The 20,436-nt window shown below is 42.3% G+C and overlaps 1 protein-coding gene across 1 annotated transcript in view; it reads right to left on the minus strand.

Annotated features, from left to right (window-relative positions):
* The window catches only part of mamdc4 (MAM domain containing 4), a 32,839-nt gene that overhangs the window by 3,085 nt on the left and 9,318 nt on the right, over positions 1 to 20,436 (minus strand). The window contains exons 6-23 of the mRNA XM_076283433.1: positions 11,278 to 11,511; positions 10,788 to 10,907; positions 10,276 to 10,431; positions 9,969 to 10,078; positions 9,472 to 9,627; positions 9,166 to 9,274; positions 8,246 to 8,344; positions 7,872 to 7,958; positions 7,595 to 7,732; positions 6,770 to 6,909; positions 6,445 to 6,553; positions 6,218 to 6,322; positions 5,853 to 5,987; positions 2,670 to 2,797; positions 2,175 to 2,394; positions 1,817 to 1,954; positions 1,167 to 1,297; positions 843 to 933 (exon numbers count right to left, since the gene is read on the minus strand). Coding sequence (XP_076139548.1) covers positions 843 to 933; positions 1,167 to 1,297; positions 1,817 to 1,954; positions 2,175 to 2,394; positions 2,670 to 2,797; positions 5,853 to 5,987; positions 6,218 to 6,322; positions 6,445 to 6,553; positions 6,770 to 6,909; positions 7,595 to 7,732; positions 7,872 to 7,958; positions 8,246 to 8,344; positions 9,166 to 9,274; positions 9,472 to 9,627; positions 9,969 to 10,078; positions 10,276 to 10,431; positions 10,788 to 10,907; positions 11,278 to 11,511 — 2,406 coding nt within the window. The remainder of the gene's footprint in view (positions 1 to 842; positions 934 to 1,166; positions 1,298 to 1,816; positions 1,955 to 2,174; positions 2,395 to 2,669; positions 2,798 to 5,852; positions 5,988 to 6,217; positions 6,323 to 6,444; positions 6,554 to 6,769; positions 6,910 to 7,594; positions 7,733 to 7,871; positions 7,959 to 8,245; positions 8,345 to 9,165; positions 9,275 to 9,471; positions 9,628 to 9,968; positions 10,079 to 10,275; positions 10,432 to 10,787; positions 10,908 to 11,277; positions 11,512 to 20,436) is intronic.

A 20,436-nucleotide genomic window follows, 5' to 3' on the forward strand; every position in this document is an offset into this window, starting at 1 on the left:
GGATGAACTAGAGTGGTGGACACCGACATTTTGACGATTGGTCCTGTCTCATTTTGAATCGCCTTTGACTAGTCAGAGTTGCTGCCTACAGGCATGCTCAAACATGTCCTAAAACAACCCTTAACGTTCGTTTTCAAAACTGTGCAACTCACCAAGTGGTTAGTGGTTGATTATTAAAATCAAATATATCGGCGAAATGTACAGTATGATTTCCAGCCGTCTTATTTGCTATTGTGGAACTATTGTTTCAGACACCTCACAACCGCGTAAAAACTTCCGCTCAATATTTGAGCCTGAAGCATAGACGGTGGCGCAGTAATATCAACGTGCAAAGAGTCTTCCAACAGAAATCAATGGGATTTTACAAAATGGCAAATAAAACACGACAGAAACTTTATTTCGCTGCGCTACTTGTTTTGGAACATCAACGAACACCACTAACCACTCGGTGAGTTGCACAGTTTTGAAAATGCACATTAAGGGTTGTTTTAGGACATGTTTGTGCATGCCTGTAGGCAGCCACTCTGACTAGTCAAAGGCGATTCAAAACGAGTCAGAAAAGTCGAGACAGGACCAATCGTCAAAATGTCGGTGTCCACCACTCTAGTTCATCCAAAACAAACCAGAAAAGGGACTCAAAGTGCTAAATACAGGAATTTTCCTTTAAGTGAATAATGTGATAAGAGATTCAACACATAACCTTGGGTCCCCAAGGTCACTCTCATCGAGTGATAAACTGATTTTTGGCTCATAACCATCTGAAAGATGTCTGTGTTACCCCCTCTTTAAAACAGGGATCCCTACAACAGTTCCTCTTAGAGTAGTGTTCCCAGAGGCCTCACCCTTAGCATGACAGCTGTGAGCCGAGAAGATCACATCATCAATGGCGATGTGGGTCCTCTCTCCCCCTGCACCCTCAGCCTCAAACTCCAACTAAGATAGAGAGGGCAGCTCAGATGAAAATGACACACACACACAGACACACACACACACACACACACACACACACACACACACACACAGAGAAAGAGAGAGAGAGAGAGAGAGAGAGAGAGTAGTATTGACTTGCAGCGTGAAATGAAATTACTTGTTAAGTACCGGTATGTATCTGCATTTTGTCAGAGTGGCAGAATAAGAGTTTCACCCCATAGGTAATAAAACACTACCTGATAGTCCTTCTGCTGAGTGATGCTGATGTTGGCGTTGGCATGGCGCCACATGTCTCCCTGGTTGATGGTATTGGTGAAAATCTTTATCCGGTCCCCAGACTTTGGCTTCACATACACACTCAAAGAACCTGAGCAACAGAACAATCATACACAGTCATTTATACTACTGTAAAAAAATAAACGCACACAGCACACCAACAAACCTGGTCTGAAATGTATTGCACAAACAAACACTGCATGTGTGCAAGCATGATAAATAATGCATAGCACACCAGAAATACAGCTTTTAATTAAAATGAATATACTATAGCTTAAAGGGGTGGTTTAGGATTTTGGACATAGGACTTCATTTCCAAGTTAGCAAGTGTGATATTTATCAGTGGAGACCGTTTGCAACAGTTTCCTCCAGTCCTAGTTGCAGAGTTAGCGGGTGCTAGGCTAGCGCAAGTATGTGTCATCAGTATGTGTTAGCCTGCCACTAAAAACAGTCTTACCCACTCGACAGTACACCCACAAATATCACACTTGCTAACTTGGAAATGAGCTCCTATGTCCAAAATCCTAAACCACCCCTTTAATATACTAAATATGGCTGAGAAAATGGTATTTTATTATTGTATCATTCTATTTCTGTGTGTCTTTGTTACCAGGCTTTTCTCCTCCAGTGTGGTACCAAAAGTGCACACATTCCATGTTTGAGGAGGCTGTGCGGACCGAGGAGGTGAGGGTGCTCACACTGGCTCGAGGAAGAGCGTCCGCTCCGGTGTTGGCCACCATGTAGAAACCTACAGGCAGTACAAACAACACACAACACACCCACACACAAACAAACACACACACACACGCAAATATATAGTATAGAGAGAGATTACTGTTAACCAAGTCATGTTTGCAATACTTTTGCCACACTACAACAATGATGCAGGCTGATACTATAGTGGTATAGTGGTAATATTTTCATAAATTAGCATATGATTTATGATCTATGTTTGGTGTGTTTCTGACCATTTTCTGTCTCCATGGTGTGGTCTGTTTTGGGTCCGTTGGGTCCGGCTCCGGCGCGCTGGTGTGCCCAGAGAGGAGAGCCAGTGCTAGTACTCGTGTAGCCACACGTCTGCCCCTCAAACGAACACAGGCTGGGCAGTGAGCACAGGCCCGGCACGAATGTAATGTCATCTATGGCCACAAGGCCATCAAAGGACGAACGCTGTGCTTCAAACACCAGCTACAGAAAGAGCAATGAAAGTACCACACTTTTATTTTTTTGTTATTTTAATCATATTGATATTCATTAATCAATGACCATGATAAACTATCAAAAATGTTTTTGATGTTTATTGAATCCAGCCATAAAATGTTTCTGTTTCAATTGGACATCAATAACAGACCTAAGCTAATGTGCAGTACAGTGCATGCACACATTCTAGAGATCATTTCTTAATGTGTTATTTGATTGGGTGACCCTGTGGGCTATTCGTTGTATATTCTGTGAGCTCTCACTTGGTAGGAATTGAGTGGAGAAGATACTGAGCACAAGCCCTCATGCCATCTATTACCATGAGCTCCTGAGCGAGCCCAGAGCAATTCCTCAGCGCCGTCCGCATGAAGCAGCTTCACATTCAGGCCACCTATGAGGGGAACCGAGACACACGGATGAACCACATGTATGGATGAAAGGGTGGATGGATGTATAAATGGATGGATAAATGGATGGATAGACAGTTAGCTGGGAAGGTAAAATGATGAAATGATTATATGTCCCCCTGCTTTTACTGTCCTCATACTGTAAATGCTTTTCCATATTATCCCATAGTGTTCATACATAGCTTACTCTGTAGTGCACACCACTAAAGCCAAACCAGTCGGGTTCAGGTGACTGATAAGTGTATACTGGACTTCAGGTTCAAAACACTACCAATGTCACTATACAGAGCCTCTTATGGTAGGAGAATCTCGACATTGAAATTTCCATTTTCAACAACCTTGTTGGACCTCAGGCCATATACAGTATGGCTGCTTGTTTAGAGGTCTTATTGACCGAATGAATACCCACTAGCTCATTTTCTACATAACTGGAACCAAGAAGTTGTGTTTAAACTCAGCAGTGTGTTTTAAACAGTCCAGATGTCCTACTTCCTAACGTTAGCTCCACCTGCATCAGCTAGTAAACACTGATTCTATAAACTGAGTTCCTCGCTCCTCCAACAGATCTCCATTCTGAAGATGTAAGCTCCACTCCATCGTGGCCGTCATTTTGTAAACTGAGAAGAGCCAGAGTGTCTGTGAACTTTAGATGAGTATGTCAACCCTCTCTCCCTTCGTATGTGTATCCATGTATTTGTGTGTATGAACTCTGCCTCTGCCTGCATGACCTGCTTGTAAACATTCTGTCACTTTGTCAAGTGTGTATAGCAGTTGCACATATTGATATGTGGTTTAAATATATGCAGTCAACTCTTTCATCTAACAAAAGCACTAATGAACTGTCATGTTACATTCATTTCATAATATAATATTGCAATAGGGCCATTTTTTCACATTACAGTTCAACTGTAAAGCACATTGTAGGGTGAGTAAATTCATATTAAATCTCCACCAAATATGACCCCATGATAGCTGAGACACTCTTTCAGCTAAAGAGTAAATGTGTACAAATGACATGTGGTGCACAATATTTACTGTGTAATTGATTAAAACTATTGTCATTCACTTGACATTGTCACTGTAAGACATATGAACCATAGATGTCACAAGCACCCACAGAGGAACATCAAGGCCTTTTCCTATGGAGTGTGAATTGAGTAAGGAACTCTGATAACAACGATCTCATGAAACAAACTGTTGCAGTCAAAATCCACCGAGCTGCTGATCTGCAAGATCGCTCATGACTCCAGACTGTTCTGTGTATCCAGTGCTCTCCAGACTGCCAGTAAATCCTCCAGGATGGTCAGTTATAACAGAAACTTTCTAATGAGGAGACACTGTACTCAATAGAAATAGCCTACATAGGGTTAGATTGTAACGCCAATATGGCAGTTGTTTAAACATACAGTATCCAGCCCCTTCCGCGGCAAAAAAGTCGACTTGTGAATACATCGTGCCAATCATGTGTTGTGATCTCACCGCTGGAGCAAGGTTGGTGTCGTAAAGCCTTGTGCACGCACATTTCTGCTGAAATAAATGCCCGATAAGTGCCCAAAAAGCGTTACAATATGGACGCCAAGAGGAGGGACTTGCCTAAAAGGACATTGGTTATAATTTATAAAGATAGCTGTCCTCGGTTTCACGCAAGTCATCATTGCCCTTGAACATTTTTCAGCCGGTTAGATGCAATGAACTGGATTAACATGTATGGAGCCCCTAAGGGGATATGAGCAAAAAAAAATCTAAAGTTTAGTTTCATGTGCTCACGTGAAACTTTCATGTGCTCACCTGAAACTTTCATATGCGCACATGTACCCAGCGATCACGCCGCTTTTTTCTGGCATGTTTTGTCTTGTGTGTATTTTGTTAATTTGCTTGTTTATGTCTTGGTGTCACGTCGGGTACGCTTGCAAATACGCTGCTCTGTCCGGCATCTTTTGTCTTCTGCATGGAGTGCTTTTAGTGCACTCTGTGCATTGAAAAAACACTAGCCTATATTTGTTGGTCTGTAAATCACTTTGGGCCAGATGTACCTACATTTGCGAACGTAGCGTTATCAGCGTCATGGACAAACCGCAGATTGAGAACGCTGTCAGACCCAAGTTTATGTCGTATTTATCAAACTAGTGTAAACTGCGCCTTTCTCCGCCTTTCTCCACCCATAAACGCAATTTACGAACGTCTCCAACTGAATGGCAGAGCCTATACAAGCTCAGTTGAATGAAGTTAACTGATGACAACATTAAAAAGAATCCAACGTTTAGCGATCATGAAATTATACCATACATGATAAGATGTCAACAAGCAGGGAGATAATGAAAATCAGTAGTTTTACTCAAAGTACTTGTGCACGTATAGGCTATGGAAAATTCAAATCTAGCAAGTAAGAAAGTTTAAGTGAATGACGTGAAAGTGAAAGTAAGACATTCAAAAGGCCAACGAAAGTAAAGGTTGCTTTTGATAGTACAAATACTTACAAAACTGGTGCTCTAAATAGCGATTCTGTTGTCTTTGAAAGGTTTATTGACACATTGAACTGCAATTTGGATTAACACCTGCTTTTACAAGGCGGAAGTATTTAGGCGCAGAATAGACGTGCGCTTTCAGGAGCAGTCTTTGTACATACCGCGGAATACATAATTAAGCGATCTTTACGCTTTCCCTCCCATCTTTTTATGCTAAACTCCCACTTTCCCCTGGATCCTCCCATGAATGCATATGCATGACACGAAAAACGCAATTAGCCATGTTCAGCTCCCGCGACAGGCAGTTTGCGCTTTTACATCATTGCGGCCTGTTTGTACATACCTCGCAATGATTTTACACGCACGTTGTAAAACAAATACGCCTGAGGTGGGCGCAAACGCGTTAGTACATCTGGCCCTTTGTGCCATATGCTGGAAAAGTCCTATATAAATAAATTATTATTATTATTATTATTATTATTATTATTATTATTATTAATGCAGAGTTTTGGCTATTAATGCAGAGTAGTTTTGCCTATTAATACAGAGTTTTGGGCAGAGACTGTGCACTCACCTGTGTGTGGCCCATAAATCTTGTAGTAGAAGGACAGGCAGTAACTTTTGGTGGTGGTGGGCTGGGGGAATGAGAGCAGCCGGCCAGACAGGCCATGCAGAGATGGACTCCACATCTCTACCACCATACTAGACCCTTGAGAGAGAAAGACAGAGACAGAGAGAGAGAGAGAGAGAAAGAAAGAGAGAGAGAGAAAGAGTGGGAGGAATGAGAGAGACATTCATATTACATAATGACAACATACACAATTGCCATCTGATTACTTGTGTATTGTCCTGCAGGTTTGACTGTCTAGAAGGCTCTGGAAGGATCTGAGAACACTTGGAAGTGTGTGGCAATGACGACCCATGCTAAATATGCATTACCAACAGAAATGGTGTGATCCATCCCTGTCAGACGTTCCCAGTCATAGTTGTCGGTTTGATCCTGGTACCAACTACACAGATCCTCCTCAAAGTTACACGAAACTCCTGTGAAGAGGACAAGAATGTGTCAGAGACAGACACAAAACACAATGTCACTTGATTAAACGGGCTCACTGACTCAGTGCTGGAGGTAAAACAGCCACATTCAGCCCAAATCAGAACCTCACCTGTAGCCGTTGAGGTGATGCTGTCAGCGTGACAGCTGACAAAGAGGACATCTTTCACTGCAATCTGAGAGTCGTCGCTAAGCTGTTTGGCACGAGCTGAGAACTCAAGCTGAAAAGAGAGGGAGAGAGATAATACAAGAGAAATAAAAATGAATAAGTGAATGAATGAATGAATTATTTAATCAGTGGATCTACAGAGTGAAAGAAACGCAGACAAAGGCATGCAAATACCTGCAATGCATACAAAGAGGTAAGTGCATCAACCAATTGTCAGTAAAAATCGGACATAAACAATCTGAGCCAGACTGGCAGTGCGGGTCTATACCTGGAATCGATGGCTGCGAGCCCCGATGTAGACTGTGTGGTTCTGCCAGTCCCCAGCACTCTCCGAGGTCCTCCCACTAAACTCCCACAACTTAGGCTGGGGGCCTAGCACACTGTCCACTACACTCAGAAAGAGATCTCCTACAACAGGACAAAACAGACATATAAATCACACACAGACACACACACACACACACACACACACACACACACACACACACACACACACAGAGAAACACACTATGTCCACACAATATGAAAAAATATAGCCTAGAAATCTAGAATTACATTTGCTTCCAGGTCTAGCAACTCTCCGTTGGCTTGTGAGCTCGAAAAATTAAACTTCTATCAGGCCAATCAAATCGTGTATAGAGTCGTTAGGCGGGCTTAACATAATGATTGATGGCAGAGTTGCAACGGTTTGGCTTGAATTCCCTGCTACAGTACTTGAAAACAAAGAAGATGGATGTTACTGTTGGCCAACAGTGTGACACGAGTCAGTTGGCAAAAGTTTGAACTAGCCAACTAGCTCCGCTGGTGGGAAAACGCATGGGACTCAGCGCTGTCCTATTGCGTGCAGAGGGAATTTGAAAGACAACCGATTATCCCGCCCCTCGGACTGAGCACTGCGAACGGTGAGTGGCCAGACCCTACATTTTAATGTGGGTCTGGCTCGTCAGGCTAGAAAAAATAACCAAGACGGGCAATATAAATGAGGCCATATACACATCTACACCAAGTGTGTGTGTGTATAATACATATGAACATCTGAACCATGTGTGTGTGTGTGTGTGTGTGTGTGTGTGTTTTGGGTAAAGTTGCATACCAATGTGTGGGTTTTTGCCTGTGAGACGGTAGGAGAAGGAGAGAGAGCAGGAAGGGCCAGAGGGACCCAGAAGAGGAGTACGAGTCTGGGCCTCACTCAGCTGCTGACCAGGGGCCGCCACGACTGACAAGTACTTCTCTAAACACACACACACAGAAATACACACACACACACAGCCAGACAGACAGATACATAAATACACAATTAATCAATTTGTGCAACATTTTGTATTTACAGGTATATGCTGTATATGCAGCTGTAAAACTCTAGAATTCACCTCCAGTGTCAGAGGTCAGCATCCAGCCCTGACTGCCAATGCTAGTGTCTGTCCAACCAGAGCTGCCCTGGGCATAGGAGAAGTCCCCTGTGCGCGCGCACACACACACACACACACACACACACACACACACACACACACACACACACACACACACACTTATAAGATACATGCATATATGAACACAGGTGGTTTAAATTAAGGATCAGGTACGGCGGTAAATACACACACACACACATGACACACACACACACACACACACACTTATAAGATACATGCATATATGAACACAGGTTGTTTAAATTAAGGATCAGGTACGGCGGTAAATACACACACACACACACACACACACACACACACACTAACACACTAACCACACTGTGCTTCATCCTCGTTTCCTGGGCAGTCTGGTTGAAAGTCACAAAACAGCTCGAGTTTACTTGTGCAGGGATTAGGCGGGGGTTTTGGAAATGCTGGTTTTGGGGCAGTATCTGTAAAGATACATGTAGGCACACACACACACACACACGTAATGACTATGTCCCATTATGCCACACACATGCACAAACACAAACACAAACACAAATCCACTGTATCTAACATTTCAATATGCAGATTTAGCATCAGTTACTAAATACAAAGTCACTATACAGTCTTCTGTAATTTTAGTGACATTTCTAACTTGGTACAGTAGGGGGTGCTCACAAAGCATGCAGACACTCTCATTAAGCAGGAGAGAAGTGTTGCCAAGAGAGTCATGTTGTGCTTTAATCTATCTAAGCATCATGATAAACTCCAAGAGGTAGGGTCTCTTTTCTTTTTCTTTATGTCAGTCATATGATGCATGCAAAAAGACAGACAAAATATTTATGCCAAGAGTCAAATTGCAAATTGGACATGGTTGGCACAAACTTTATGTTTTGGGCTTTTTATGCCTTTAATTAACAGGACAGTATAGTGACAGGAAGTGAATGGGAGAGAGATATGGGATGGGATTGGGAATGACCACAGGTCGGACTCAAACCCGGGTCCCTGTGAGCACTTGGCTTCGGTGACACAAACCGAAGTAATAGTCTGGTTGCTCCCAAAATTTCAGAAACATTGCATCACTGAGAATTGAGCCTTAAGCAAAACCTCAGCATTGCAGGGAGCTGCCTCTGGCCATTTAGTTAAAGAAGCACAACCTCCAGGGCCTAAAGTGTGCTTGAGTCGACATAAAAACACTTTCCGGCACTTTCCAGAAGTGTGGGAGTCCAGCAGTCAGGCCTGAGCATGGGTGTGGAGGACGGAAGGCTGTGAGCTGAGCACTCACCGTTTGACCTGCGGCAGCCAGGCGACAGCATGATGCTGTCTACACCAATGCCCCCATACTCCCGGTCTCGGATCGCACCAACAAACAAAATCTACCGCATGTGAAAGAAAAAGTTATTGAGTAATAAGGACAGCAGAAAGCTCAGAAAGCTTGTTCTAGTAAACTTTTGATTTTCTCAGTTTGGAGAACTGTTTAGGAAAACCCCTCCTGCTTTAAGCACATCTATGTTTTTGATAATGAGTTTAATAAAGCCATGTTCCAAGCATGCTCTGTTTTCCACGTGCTCACCTGAAAGGGGCTGTTGACGACGAAGTCCACCTTGGCGCGGACCCACAGGTCTCCCAGTGTACCACCGCGCTCCCACACAGGGTTGATCTTCTCCCCGGCAACCAGCACGGACAGACCCCCACTGCGTGGGCCAAACTGATGTGTGTACATCACCATCTATAAACCCCAACACACAGACATACTGTTACAGATACAGTAGAGGACATACTGTACACACACAGGTGCAATACATTGAACGTTTTGGCAAACTCATGCACTGGGTATGGACAAGCACATGCAAAATCAAATGCTTGTATGTAAACATTTTGTAACTTTGTGTGGGAATAGCAGGTGCAGAAAGACAATATTCCCGCACACAGACACCTACACTCACACACACACACACACACACACACACATAAACAGATTCACCTTGTTTCATAATACATTTGAATGTACAGTATTCCCCTTAACTATATAGTATGTGAAATGAAAAGTCACATTGACTGACTGTTCACCTTGCAGGGGTGTGTGCTATTGGTTGGTTCAAGTAGAGGACTGTGAAATGATGACCAGTCTGCCATTAGTGTGGTCCAGTTGTCAGGCTTCGTCACATAAAGGAATTTACCTGAGAGTACCAAACAGTAATGATGATAAATATCAACATATTCAAACAGGCCTGGCTGACCATCACTTACAGATTAGAATGAATTATAAATGACTGTCTATAAATGTCTAAATCTACAAATTACCAATTTATTGTCACCTAAAATAAAAATAGTCCTGATGAGAGTTTGTCTAGCGTATGCATGAGGATCTGCTCACCTGAAGCTGTGTTGTTGGAGTGATCTCGTCCGGGGCCCCTCAATGGATCTGAGAGGGAGATGTCCGCCTGAGATGAAACTGACCACCTGAGAGGCGATAGGGTTCTCAGGTCCCAGTCGCATAGATCTTTCTCAAAGTTACAGAACCAGTAGCCATCTGCACTAGTTTGAGGACCACATAGCAATGCAAAAAGCACAATGAGGGTGGGAGAAGAGATATGATACAAGATCCCAAAGAATATATGAGTCTCATACAGGCAGAATCATAGTCCATTTCATTTATACACCACAAAGAACATGAATTCTTTGATGGAGAATTTCATACATAGTAATTCATTTTCAAGTATACATTTTTTGTCTATAATTTTAAGCTGATTTTCAGAGCAATACACTTAGACAGAGGGAGCCATTGTTTTCCCTGGACATGCTCATGCAGCATTGGTGTTCTGCTCTGCCTGCTTATACACAAAGGACATCCTAATAGTCCTCGTTTCGAGACTCTGTCCCGCTCACCGCACGTCTCCTCGTCTGACTCATCGCCGCAGTCATCTGTACCGTCACAAACCTGATGCCCCTCCACACAGCCGCCTCTTCGGCACTCAAACCAACCCAGTGGACAGCCCGGGACTGGGCCTGAGTCTGCCCCCAAGAGGCAGGGAGAGAGCAAATAGACAGATGGGATCAAAGGGTAACAGTAGAGCTAATTATGTGGTTTACAACACAAACAAAAACTGAATAGAACTGAAACTGAATGATTAGAACCCTAATTCTAAAGATGAGCAAAGTCTTAAGACTTCAATGTCTGGGCACACATTTCAAAATATATAGAAAATAAGGATTATGTTGGGCACATGCATTTGACACTTAATAACACTTTGTCTATTTTCAAATTAGGGCCCATAGTATGAATGACTGCATAGATAAAAATGACTGCATTAATGAATGAATGAATGAATGAATGGCTCAATAAAAAGTGAAACCCTTCTTTTCTCAGGGCTCTTACTCGGCAAAGTACAGTCTCGGAATTCCAGCTGATCCACGGCCACGTCTCCACGGTGACCCTGGCTCCGAGTTGAGTGCAGCTGGATGAAGAAGGGGGTGGGAGTGCGGCCCAGGAACACACTGGCCTCCCTCCACCCACGGATGCTGGTGCTCTCTGGCCTCCACACCACGGCCTGCTGGTTATCTTGCCCCAAAATGGATGCCCAGAGTGGAGCACCCTCAAAGCCTGTGTGGCCTGAGGTAAGAAGTGGATGAGTTTTGTTGTCCTTATTCAAGGCCGCTCTGTAAGTATAAATCACTAATATAGCCTGTATTTGTTCAGTCTTTCTTTCTACTCCACTCCTCTTTTCCTGCTTTCCAAATATCAAGATTTTTTCTTCTCTGTCTTACAAAATATTTCCCTCAAACAGTGAATGGATAAGGTAACTGAAACTGCTTGCCAGAGGTGGGAGTAAGTCACACATGTGCAAGTCACAAGCAAGTCTCAAGTCTTAACCTTCAAGTCTCAAGCAAGTCCAAGTCATTTGTTGTGACAGTCAAGCAAGTCAAGTCAAGTCATAGCTTGTGTAAAGCAAGTCAAGTCAAGTCATAGCTTTGGTCAAGCAAGTCAAGTCAAGTCATAGCCAAATCATTGAAATTCATGATGATTTACCCATGTTTTCATTTTAAAATGCTACAATAGGCTAGTTATGAACTGCTGAAGTTTTATTTGTAACAAACAAACAGACATGGCATTCATTCAAGCCACATAGCCTACATCTGAACGGTTTATAGATCATCAAGTCTTTTTATTAGTATTATTTCATTTGAGCTACATTTTACACTGATATGGCATGATGGCAATATAAACACAGCTAATAATGGTATTAAATTGCAGTAGCCTATGATTAAATGTAATGTAATATTCAACTAAGGTAGACTGCTGTTGTTCACATCACTAAGCTATTTATGTTTACTAATATACTCCGAATCTCTGGCCCTCTCTTAGAGCCAGGCATAGTGAGCTGGCCCTCGGAAGAAAAAGTTTGGGGACCACTGCTGTAACGTATGGAATAGGGACGTGTTTAAGAGGGAGGGAGAAAGAGAGGCGCTTACTTTTAGGTTACATTGGCAACATTTTCGCTATATCAAGATTAAACTTAGACAAGAAAATGTTTCACTTTGCCATTTCACACATTTTAACCTAATATGGCATAACTAAAAAGGATAATAGATTCATAATAGATTCAAAGCCAACTCTTAAAGGTCCAGTATGTATGAAATAATGGAAAATAAACTGTAACCATTCCAAAAATGATCACCATATGTTGTCAGAGAGTAAGGAAACACGATGAATTGAAGTAATGGCTTATTTGACAACATTACTCTAACCCATAAAACCCGTAAAACCCATGAAAAAAAATGAGTCTTGGAATTTTCGTTTATGTTTTGAACGATTAATTCTAGAATAGCGTATTAATAATGGGCTAGCGCGTCCTCCTATTTGGGTTGTCAAATTAGCAAAGGCCAACTGTCAACAGCTGTCAGTTGTAGTCATGAACGCCTACGAGAGGCAGGCAAATTTCCAAAATTAAAACAAGAAACAAATTAAGTGGACATCGGAGGAGCTTCCTGAGATGGTGACGTCTTCGTCAAACGAAGAATATCAAGTCTGACGCAGAGCTGGCCATATTTCTCCACAACAGGTAGCCTAGGCTAAACTTCATCTGCATCACTAACTTCAGCTAAATATGTTACGTTGGTTAGAGAGGTATTTTTTGTTTTCACTGTTTCTGTAATGTGTAGCTGGGTCATGGTTGGAGAAGTTAAAGCAGCTGCAGGTCAACTAACGTTAGCTAAGTCTTCATTACATCTGGCAACCCAGAAGAGGCTCGCGTCTGGAAGTCTTGAGAACGTTCACCAGTGTTTTGATTTTGGCCTGCAATTCCGGTGTGATATTGACCTAAAGTGTGTTGAAACATGATACCGAGTGTGAACGTATTAGACGGCGGGCCAAGTCTGTTTTACTGCTTTAGTTTTCGAATTGGTAAATCTCCTTCAGGGAACTGGTTCATTTTTCATAATCGGCTATATAAATTGTTTATGAACACATTATTGATTGTTTCCAACGCCAATTGTTGCGCATTTCAAATAAAACTTTAATATAATGTCGCTAGCTGGTGACAAAAAAGTTACCACCAGCGCCGGAGTGAGATCCAATCAAAATTCGTTTTGTTACCTTGTGAACTTCGGTTGGCCAGTCACGTTACACATCTCACTATGCATGGATTCCAGTTGCTGCTACTGGAAGAAACTGGAATCCATGCATTTCCACTGAATTATTTTTGGAATCTGATCCCTTATCATACCTGTTCATTCTTACTCATAGCTCGACTTATCGTGACTAAATTCAAGATGGCTGCAAACGCTAAACTTCGTGAAGATACTGTCTGTATAAATCGTCTTGTAAGTAAACTACCAGTGTTTTTTCAAAGTTCTCAATGTCTCGTTTTAAATGTCAGGGCCCTCGGAAGTCTACCAATGAAGTGTGGAGATACATTGAGCCTCGTAAATGGTGTAAAACAGTGATTTATTGGCATGGCTAGCCCGATGCCGAAGCACCACCATTGAAAAAGCTGTTGGTAGCATCGGCTAACTAGCGCCAGATTTTGGAGTGCAGGGGACAAGCCGAGATGGGCTATGAGACATACGTTCACACTCGGTATCATGTTTCAATACACTTTAGGTCAATATCACACCGGAATTCTCCTTTAACATGACTCAAATTTGACGTTAGGTTTCTAACACAACTAACTTCGGATGAAAATCAACGTGGTAGTGGATGTCGCTATTTTGCACACTTGCAGACTGCTGTTCATTTCTCCTTTGACTTGTCAGATACATCATCTGTGAAGCCAAACATTATTATGTTTTGGTATAAACGTAGAGCCTTCCATATTTGCAGCCTACCTCAGTCTGTCTCATTTGATCTGGCACTTGCTGTTGGTCTGTCGCGTCACAGGTTCGTTCGCGAGACGCATGCAACAGCACCTCGTAATCGTAACGAGGCTAAAGTTAGCACCACTTTCAGATCCGCGGGGGAGACCACTTTCAGATCGCGGGGGAGTTAATTTTCCGTTCCACCTTAAATAATGCAATTTTCTACCTCGTCCACAAGGGGCCAGTGTTGACCGCAAATCCGCGATAACACAGGCATGTGCCATGTGCACTGCCGAATGTTTTGAGAAATGTTGCCTTTTGTGTTCTATTAAATAATTTGGTAATTTAGAGGGGGGGGGGGGGGTATGTAGAGGGTGGCAGATTATCTAGTTTTTTCTTTATTTTCTGTGCTGGATCTTTTGATAAATGTTGTGTTTTGTTTTCTATTAATTAATTTTGTTCATTTTACACTGGGGGGGGGGGGGGATGTAGTTGGTAGCAGATTTTGAAGTTTTTCTACAGTAAATGTATTCCCTACGGCCTACATGTCATTTTGCATCGGATTTTTCAACACATTCTAAAACTACACTCTCTCCTCTTTCCAATGACACCCCACTTGTGAAATTCTATGGTGGAAAATGGCATATGTAGCCCCTCTGAAAATATAATATGTATTTGTAAAATTGCAGAATTTCAGCACTTGAACAGGGACAGATATCCCATGAAGGATTTTGCAAGGGATTTTTCAACACATTCTAAAACTACACTCTCTCCTCTTTCCAATGACACCCCACTTGTGAAATTCTATGGTGGAAAATGGCATATTTAGCCCCTCTGAAAATATAATATGTATTTATGAAATTGCAGAATTTCAACACTTGAACAGGGACAGATATCCCATGAAGGATTTTGCAAGGGATCTTTCACCACATTCTGAAACTACACTTCCTCCTCTTTCCAATGACACCCCACTTGTGAAATTCTATGGTGGAAAATGCCATATTTAGCCCCTCTGAAAATACAGTATATATTTTTTGAAATTGCAGAATTTCAGCACTTGAACAGCTAAAGATGTCCCATGAAGGATTTTGCAAGGGGTCTTTCACCACTTTCTGAAACTACACTCTCTCCTCTTTCCAATGACACCCCACTTGTGAAATTCTATGGTGGAAAATGGCCATTTTGGCCCCTCTGAAAATGTAGTGTGTATTTGTTGAAATTGCAGATTTTCAGCACTAGAACAGCCACAATCATCTTAAGAAGGATTTTGCAAGGGATATTTCACAACATTCTATAACTACACTCTCTCCTCTTTCCAATGACACCCCACTTGTGAAATTCTATGGTGGAAAATGGCCTTTTTGGCCCCTCTGAAAATATAGTATGTATTTGTTGAAATTGCGGATTTTCAGCACTAGAACAGCCACAATCATCTTAAGAAGGATTTTGCAAGGGATATTTCACCACATTCTATAACTACACTTCCTCCTCTTTCCAATGACACCCCACTTGTGAAATTCTATGGTGGAAAATGCCATATTTAGCCCCTCTGAAAATACAGTATATATTTTTTGAAATTGCAGAATTTCAGCACTTGAACAGCTAAAGATGTCCCATGAAGGATTTTGCAAGGGGTCTTTCACCACTTTCTGAAACTACACTCTCTCCTCTTTCCAATGACACCCCACTTGTGAAATTCTATGGTGGAAAATGGCCTTTTTGGCCCCTCTGAAAATATAGTATGTATTTGTTGAAATTGCAGATTTTCAGCACTAGAACAGCCACAATCATCTTAAGAAGGATTTTGCAAGGGATATTTCACAACATTCTATAACTACACTCTCTCCTCTTTCCAATGACACCCCACTTGTGAAATTCTATGGTGGAAAATGGCCTTTTTGGCCCCTCTGAAAATATAGTATGTATTTGTTGAAATTGCGGATTTTCAGCACTAGAACAGCCACAATCATCTTAAGAAGGATTTTGCAAGGGATATTTCACCACATTCTATAACTACCCTCTCTCCTCTTTCCAATGACACCCCACTTGTGAAATTCTATGGTGGAAAATGGCATATTTAGCCCCTCTGAAAATATAGTATGTATTTTGTGAAATTGCAGAATTTCAGCACTTGAACAGCCACAATCATCTTAAGAAGGATTTTGCAAGGGATATTTCACCACATTCTTTAACTACCCTCTCTCCTCTTTCCAATGACACCCCACTTGTGAAATTCTATGGTGGAAAATGGCATATTTAGCCCCTCTGAAAATATAGTATGTATTTTGTGAAATTGCAGAATTTCAGCACTTGAACAGCAACACTCATCCCATGAAGGATTTTGCAAGGGATCTTTCACCACATTCTGAAACTACACTCTCTCCTCTTTCCAATGACACCTCACTTGTGAAATTCTATCCTGGAAATGTGACCTTTCCACCCCTTAGAACATATAATATGTATTTGTGAAATTGCAGAATTTCAGCACTTGAACAGCTACACACATCCCATAATGTCCTTTGCATTGGCTGTTTCCGAAACTACACTCGCTCTTCTTTCCAATGACAACCCCCCATGTGAAACCCCCATCGCATAAAATGGCTTTGTTTTCGATTAGAACTCCCATGGCCTATTTCTCTCATTGCAGTTTTTATACACTAAAATTGGTCCCTATTGGTCAAGACTGATTTGTTGCAAACAATTCCACCGTATATGAATAGTTGAGTGTGTCCTCTTCCAATGACTTCCTTCATGAGCAATTCCATCCAAGAAAATAGGCTTTTTTAATTTCAAAATCCTCAAGCTATTATTCTGATTGTGGCTTTCAACACTACATTTTCTCCCTATCACTCAAGTCATTTGGCACATTTCGGTCATTTTGGGGGCCAAGCAGTGAAGCTGCGAAGCATCATTACTGTTTCTACCTTTTCTTATTGGGGGCCAGTAGCAAAGCCCAATTGTATATTTACGCTTTCCTATTATTCGGGACCAAGCAGTGTAGGCACCCATTGTGTTTGTACATTTTCCTATTATTGGGGGCCAAGCATCGAAGCTGCAAGGCACCCATGCACTGTGTTTATATGTTTTCCCATCCTAAGAACATAAATGTGGAGTCTATTTACCACTGTGGGGGCGCTATAATCACAGGATGTAGGCTCATATATCAGCAATGCTTTCGCGTACCGAAACAAAACTTGGTATATGGACTTAGGACCCCATCCCGAGGACACACAATATATTTGGTGACCTTGGACCACTAGGAGGTACTAAAGTTACAGGAAATGAGCTCATATCTTGGCAATGCTTTCTCGTACTGAAACCAGACTTGGGTCATGGATTCGCCACACAATAATGTTGGTGATGTTTGGTCACTAGGGATAGATTAGATTAGATTGGACTCAACTTTATTGTCATTGTGCAGAGTAGAGTACAAAGTCAGCTAAATTCATACACTGCTCTTGCTTGCTTGCCTGCCGGTTCACACTTCACCCCTCACTCTCAGTGCAACATGCACCTCCACCATCAAAGGCTGATGCACCCCTCCCCCACAACGTGATCATGAACAATGCGACTACACTAACGCTGTTCACAAGCCACCAGTCTACAGCCACCAAATACCCCTCCTCCCCCCTCCTCTGGACAAGGGGAAGAGTGCTGTGAGTATCATGACTTCTCCTGTGCTTTTAACACCATCCAACCCCTCAGACTGGGTGAAAAACTCCTGCAGATGATTGTGGATGCTCATCTGGTATCCTGGATTGCAGACTACCTGATAGAGCTGCCACAATTCGTCAGACTGAAGAACTGCCTCTCCGACACCGTGATCAACAGTACTGGAGCTCCACAGGGAGCAGTGCTCTCTTCAGTCCTTTTCAACCTGTACATGTCTGACTTCTGCTACAACACAGAGTCATGCCACATGCAGAAATTTTCAGACGATACTGCAATTGTGGGGTGTATCAGGGATGGGCAGGAGGAGGAATATAGGAGCCTGGTGAAGGACTTTGTGCAATGTCCGGAGGTCTAAGCCCGCCCTGCTCCCAGTTACCATTGAGGGGGTCAACACAATTCCCCCATCCTAGCATCTTTACACTGGCTACCTGTTAAAAGTCTCATTGACTTAAAAATATTACTTCTAACCAGTGTTGGGAGTAACGGCGTTTAAGTATAACAGCGTTACTAACGGCGTTAATTTGTCAATAACAGAGTAATCTAATTAATTACTTTTTACAACGTTACAACGCCGTTAACGTTACTGGACGTTAAATGCGGTGCGTTACTTACTTTGCATTGATTGAATAAACTGTGTAATCCGAACGCACCCCTGGCTCACAGCTAGTGAGGAGGTGGGTTAATAACGATGTAAGCGATTAGGATTGGCTAAGGCAGAGTCATGTTTCATGATAGCCAATCAGAGCCAGTGTTTTTACACACTTGCCAGCACACGCGCCACACACACGCAACAGCTAAAGTAGAGATTCGATGAAACAGCAGAGGTCAGGAGCAATCCGATGAAAAGTTGGCATTTTCAAGGTGGAGATATAAGCACTACTTCAAATTCATTGTGGTCAAAGGCAAGAACGTGCATGTAATGTGTACATTATGTCCAGGAGCGAAGACTTTGTCGACATCCGTTGTAAGCAACTCTAATTTAATGAGGCATCTCACACACGCTAGTGGCCAAAAACACCGATAGCCCCCCTCCACCAGAGATGATCGCTCGCCATCCACTAGCAAAGAAGGACTCGGAGCAATGTCCTCCAAGCAGCAAAAGCTAGATCTTTCTGCCTCACAACAAAAACCTATGACACAGGCTGAAGTCAACCGTAGGTCTGTCGATGTACAACTTCCCCCTGGGGATCAATAAAGTATCTATCTATCTATCTATCTATCTATCTAATAAATATCGAAAGTTATGTAGCCTACAAACACCTGTCTGTTCTACTAATTTCAACTGGCTTTTCAAAACTGCTCAAAAAATCCAAATTCTTTGACATATAGCAACTTTTTTTTAACAGTAACGCAAATAGTTACTTTCCCTGGTAACGAGTTACTCTTATCATAGAGTAATTCAGTTACTAACTCAGTTACTTTTTGGAACAAGTAGTGAGTAACTATAACTAATTACTTTTTTAAAGTAACGTTCCCAACACTGCTTCTAACATACAAAGCCATAAATGGCTGGGCACCTATATTAAAGATCTTTTAGTACAATATTACCCACCTAGACTGCTACGATCACAGAATACTAGACTTCTTGTAATCCCAACAGTAGAGGCAGAGCTTTCTGCTACAGCGCACCCCTCCTCTGGAAATAACTCTCTCCATCAATTTTATTAGCAGACACCCTCCCTATTTCCAAGTCTAGACCATAGTTAGGTATGGTGTAGTGTGGAACTTCCGGGTTTTTATTGGAATGGACCACCTCTGCTGTGTCCTCATGTGACTGGTGCCCTAGTCATGCGTGTCATGGTGGCAACTGACTACCCTTCACCATGCCTTAGGTATGCTGCTGTAGCATAGCGCTGTCATGGACTTTTCATGTGTCACGCCGTACAACTCTGCTTCTTTCTCTCTCTCAACTCCCCCTCTTACCTCTTGTCTTTGTCTTGCCATTCAACTCCCTATTCTCTCCTAGGCAAGTTCAACTCCCTCTTCTCTCCCTCTTTTGTCTTTTGTCTCTATAGTATAACACTATATAATACCATTGATATACTTATTAATACTAACCATCATGACTTATAGTAATACCTACTATTTATCTCTCTTTCTTTCCTCTTACCTCACTTGTGAGATAAACTATTACCAGTCATCAGCCATCCTTGTGTTTGGCCCTCATCGCACCTGAAGTCCCATCCCTATGACTGCCCTATGTGATGACCCTGTGCCCCTTCAGGCCTTCTCCTGTCAGTGCACGGGCAGGGCTGGGCCTGGTTGGGCTAATACCCTCATTGATTACACCTATGGTTAGGGTGGGGCTATATTAGGGGTTCCCTATCTTTCTGATTACTTCTTGCAGGCACTCACTTTGATTCTTACACACTTTGCTCTCTCCCCTCATTTCTAACTCTACATCTCTTTCTCTTTCTTTGTCTTTAGGCCTACTTCACTAGCTTCTTTGCATCCATACACTCATACACGCACGCCACCACTGCCATTCATTTCCCCCTAGACATTTTTCTATTGGTAACCTTGTGCTTTACTTTAATAAATTAATATATTTGGTTAGAACCATGTTGTC

This window comes from Alosa pseudoharengus, unplaced genomic scaffold, assembly GCF_046254945.1.
Source record: "Alosa pseudoharengus isolate Yale_2024_CS ecotype anadromous, Long Island Sound unplaced genomic scaffold, YU_APseudo_1.1 YU_APseudo_1.1_scf_14, whole genome shotgun sequence".
NCBI classification, from domain to species: Eukaryota; Metazoa; Chordata; class Actinopteri; order Clupeiformes; family Clupeidae; genus Alosa; species Alosa pseudoharengus.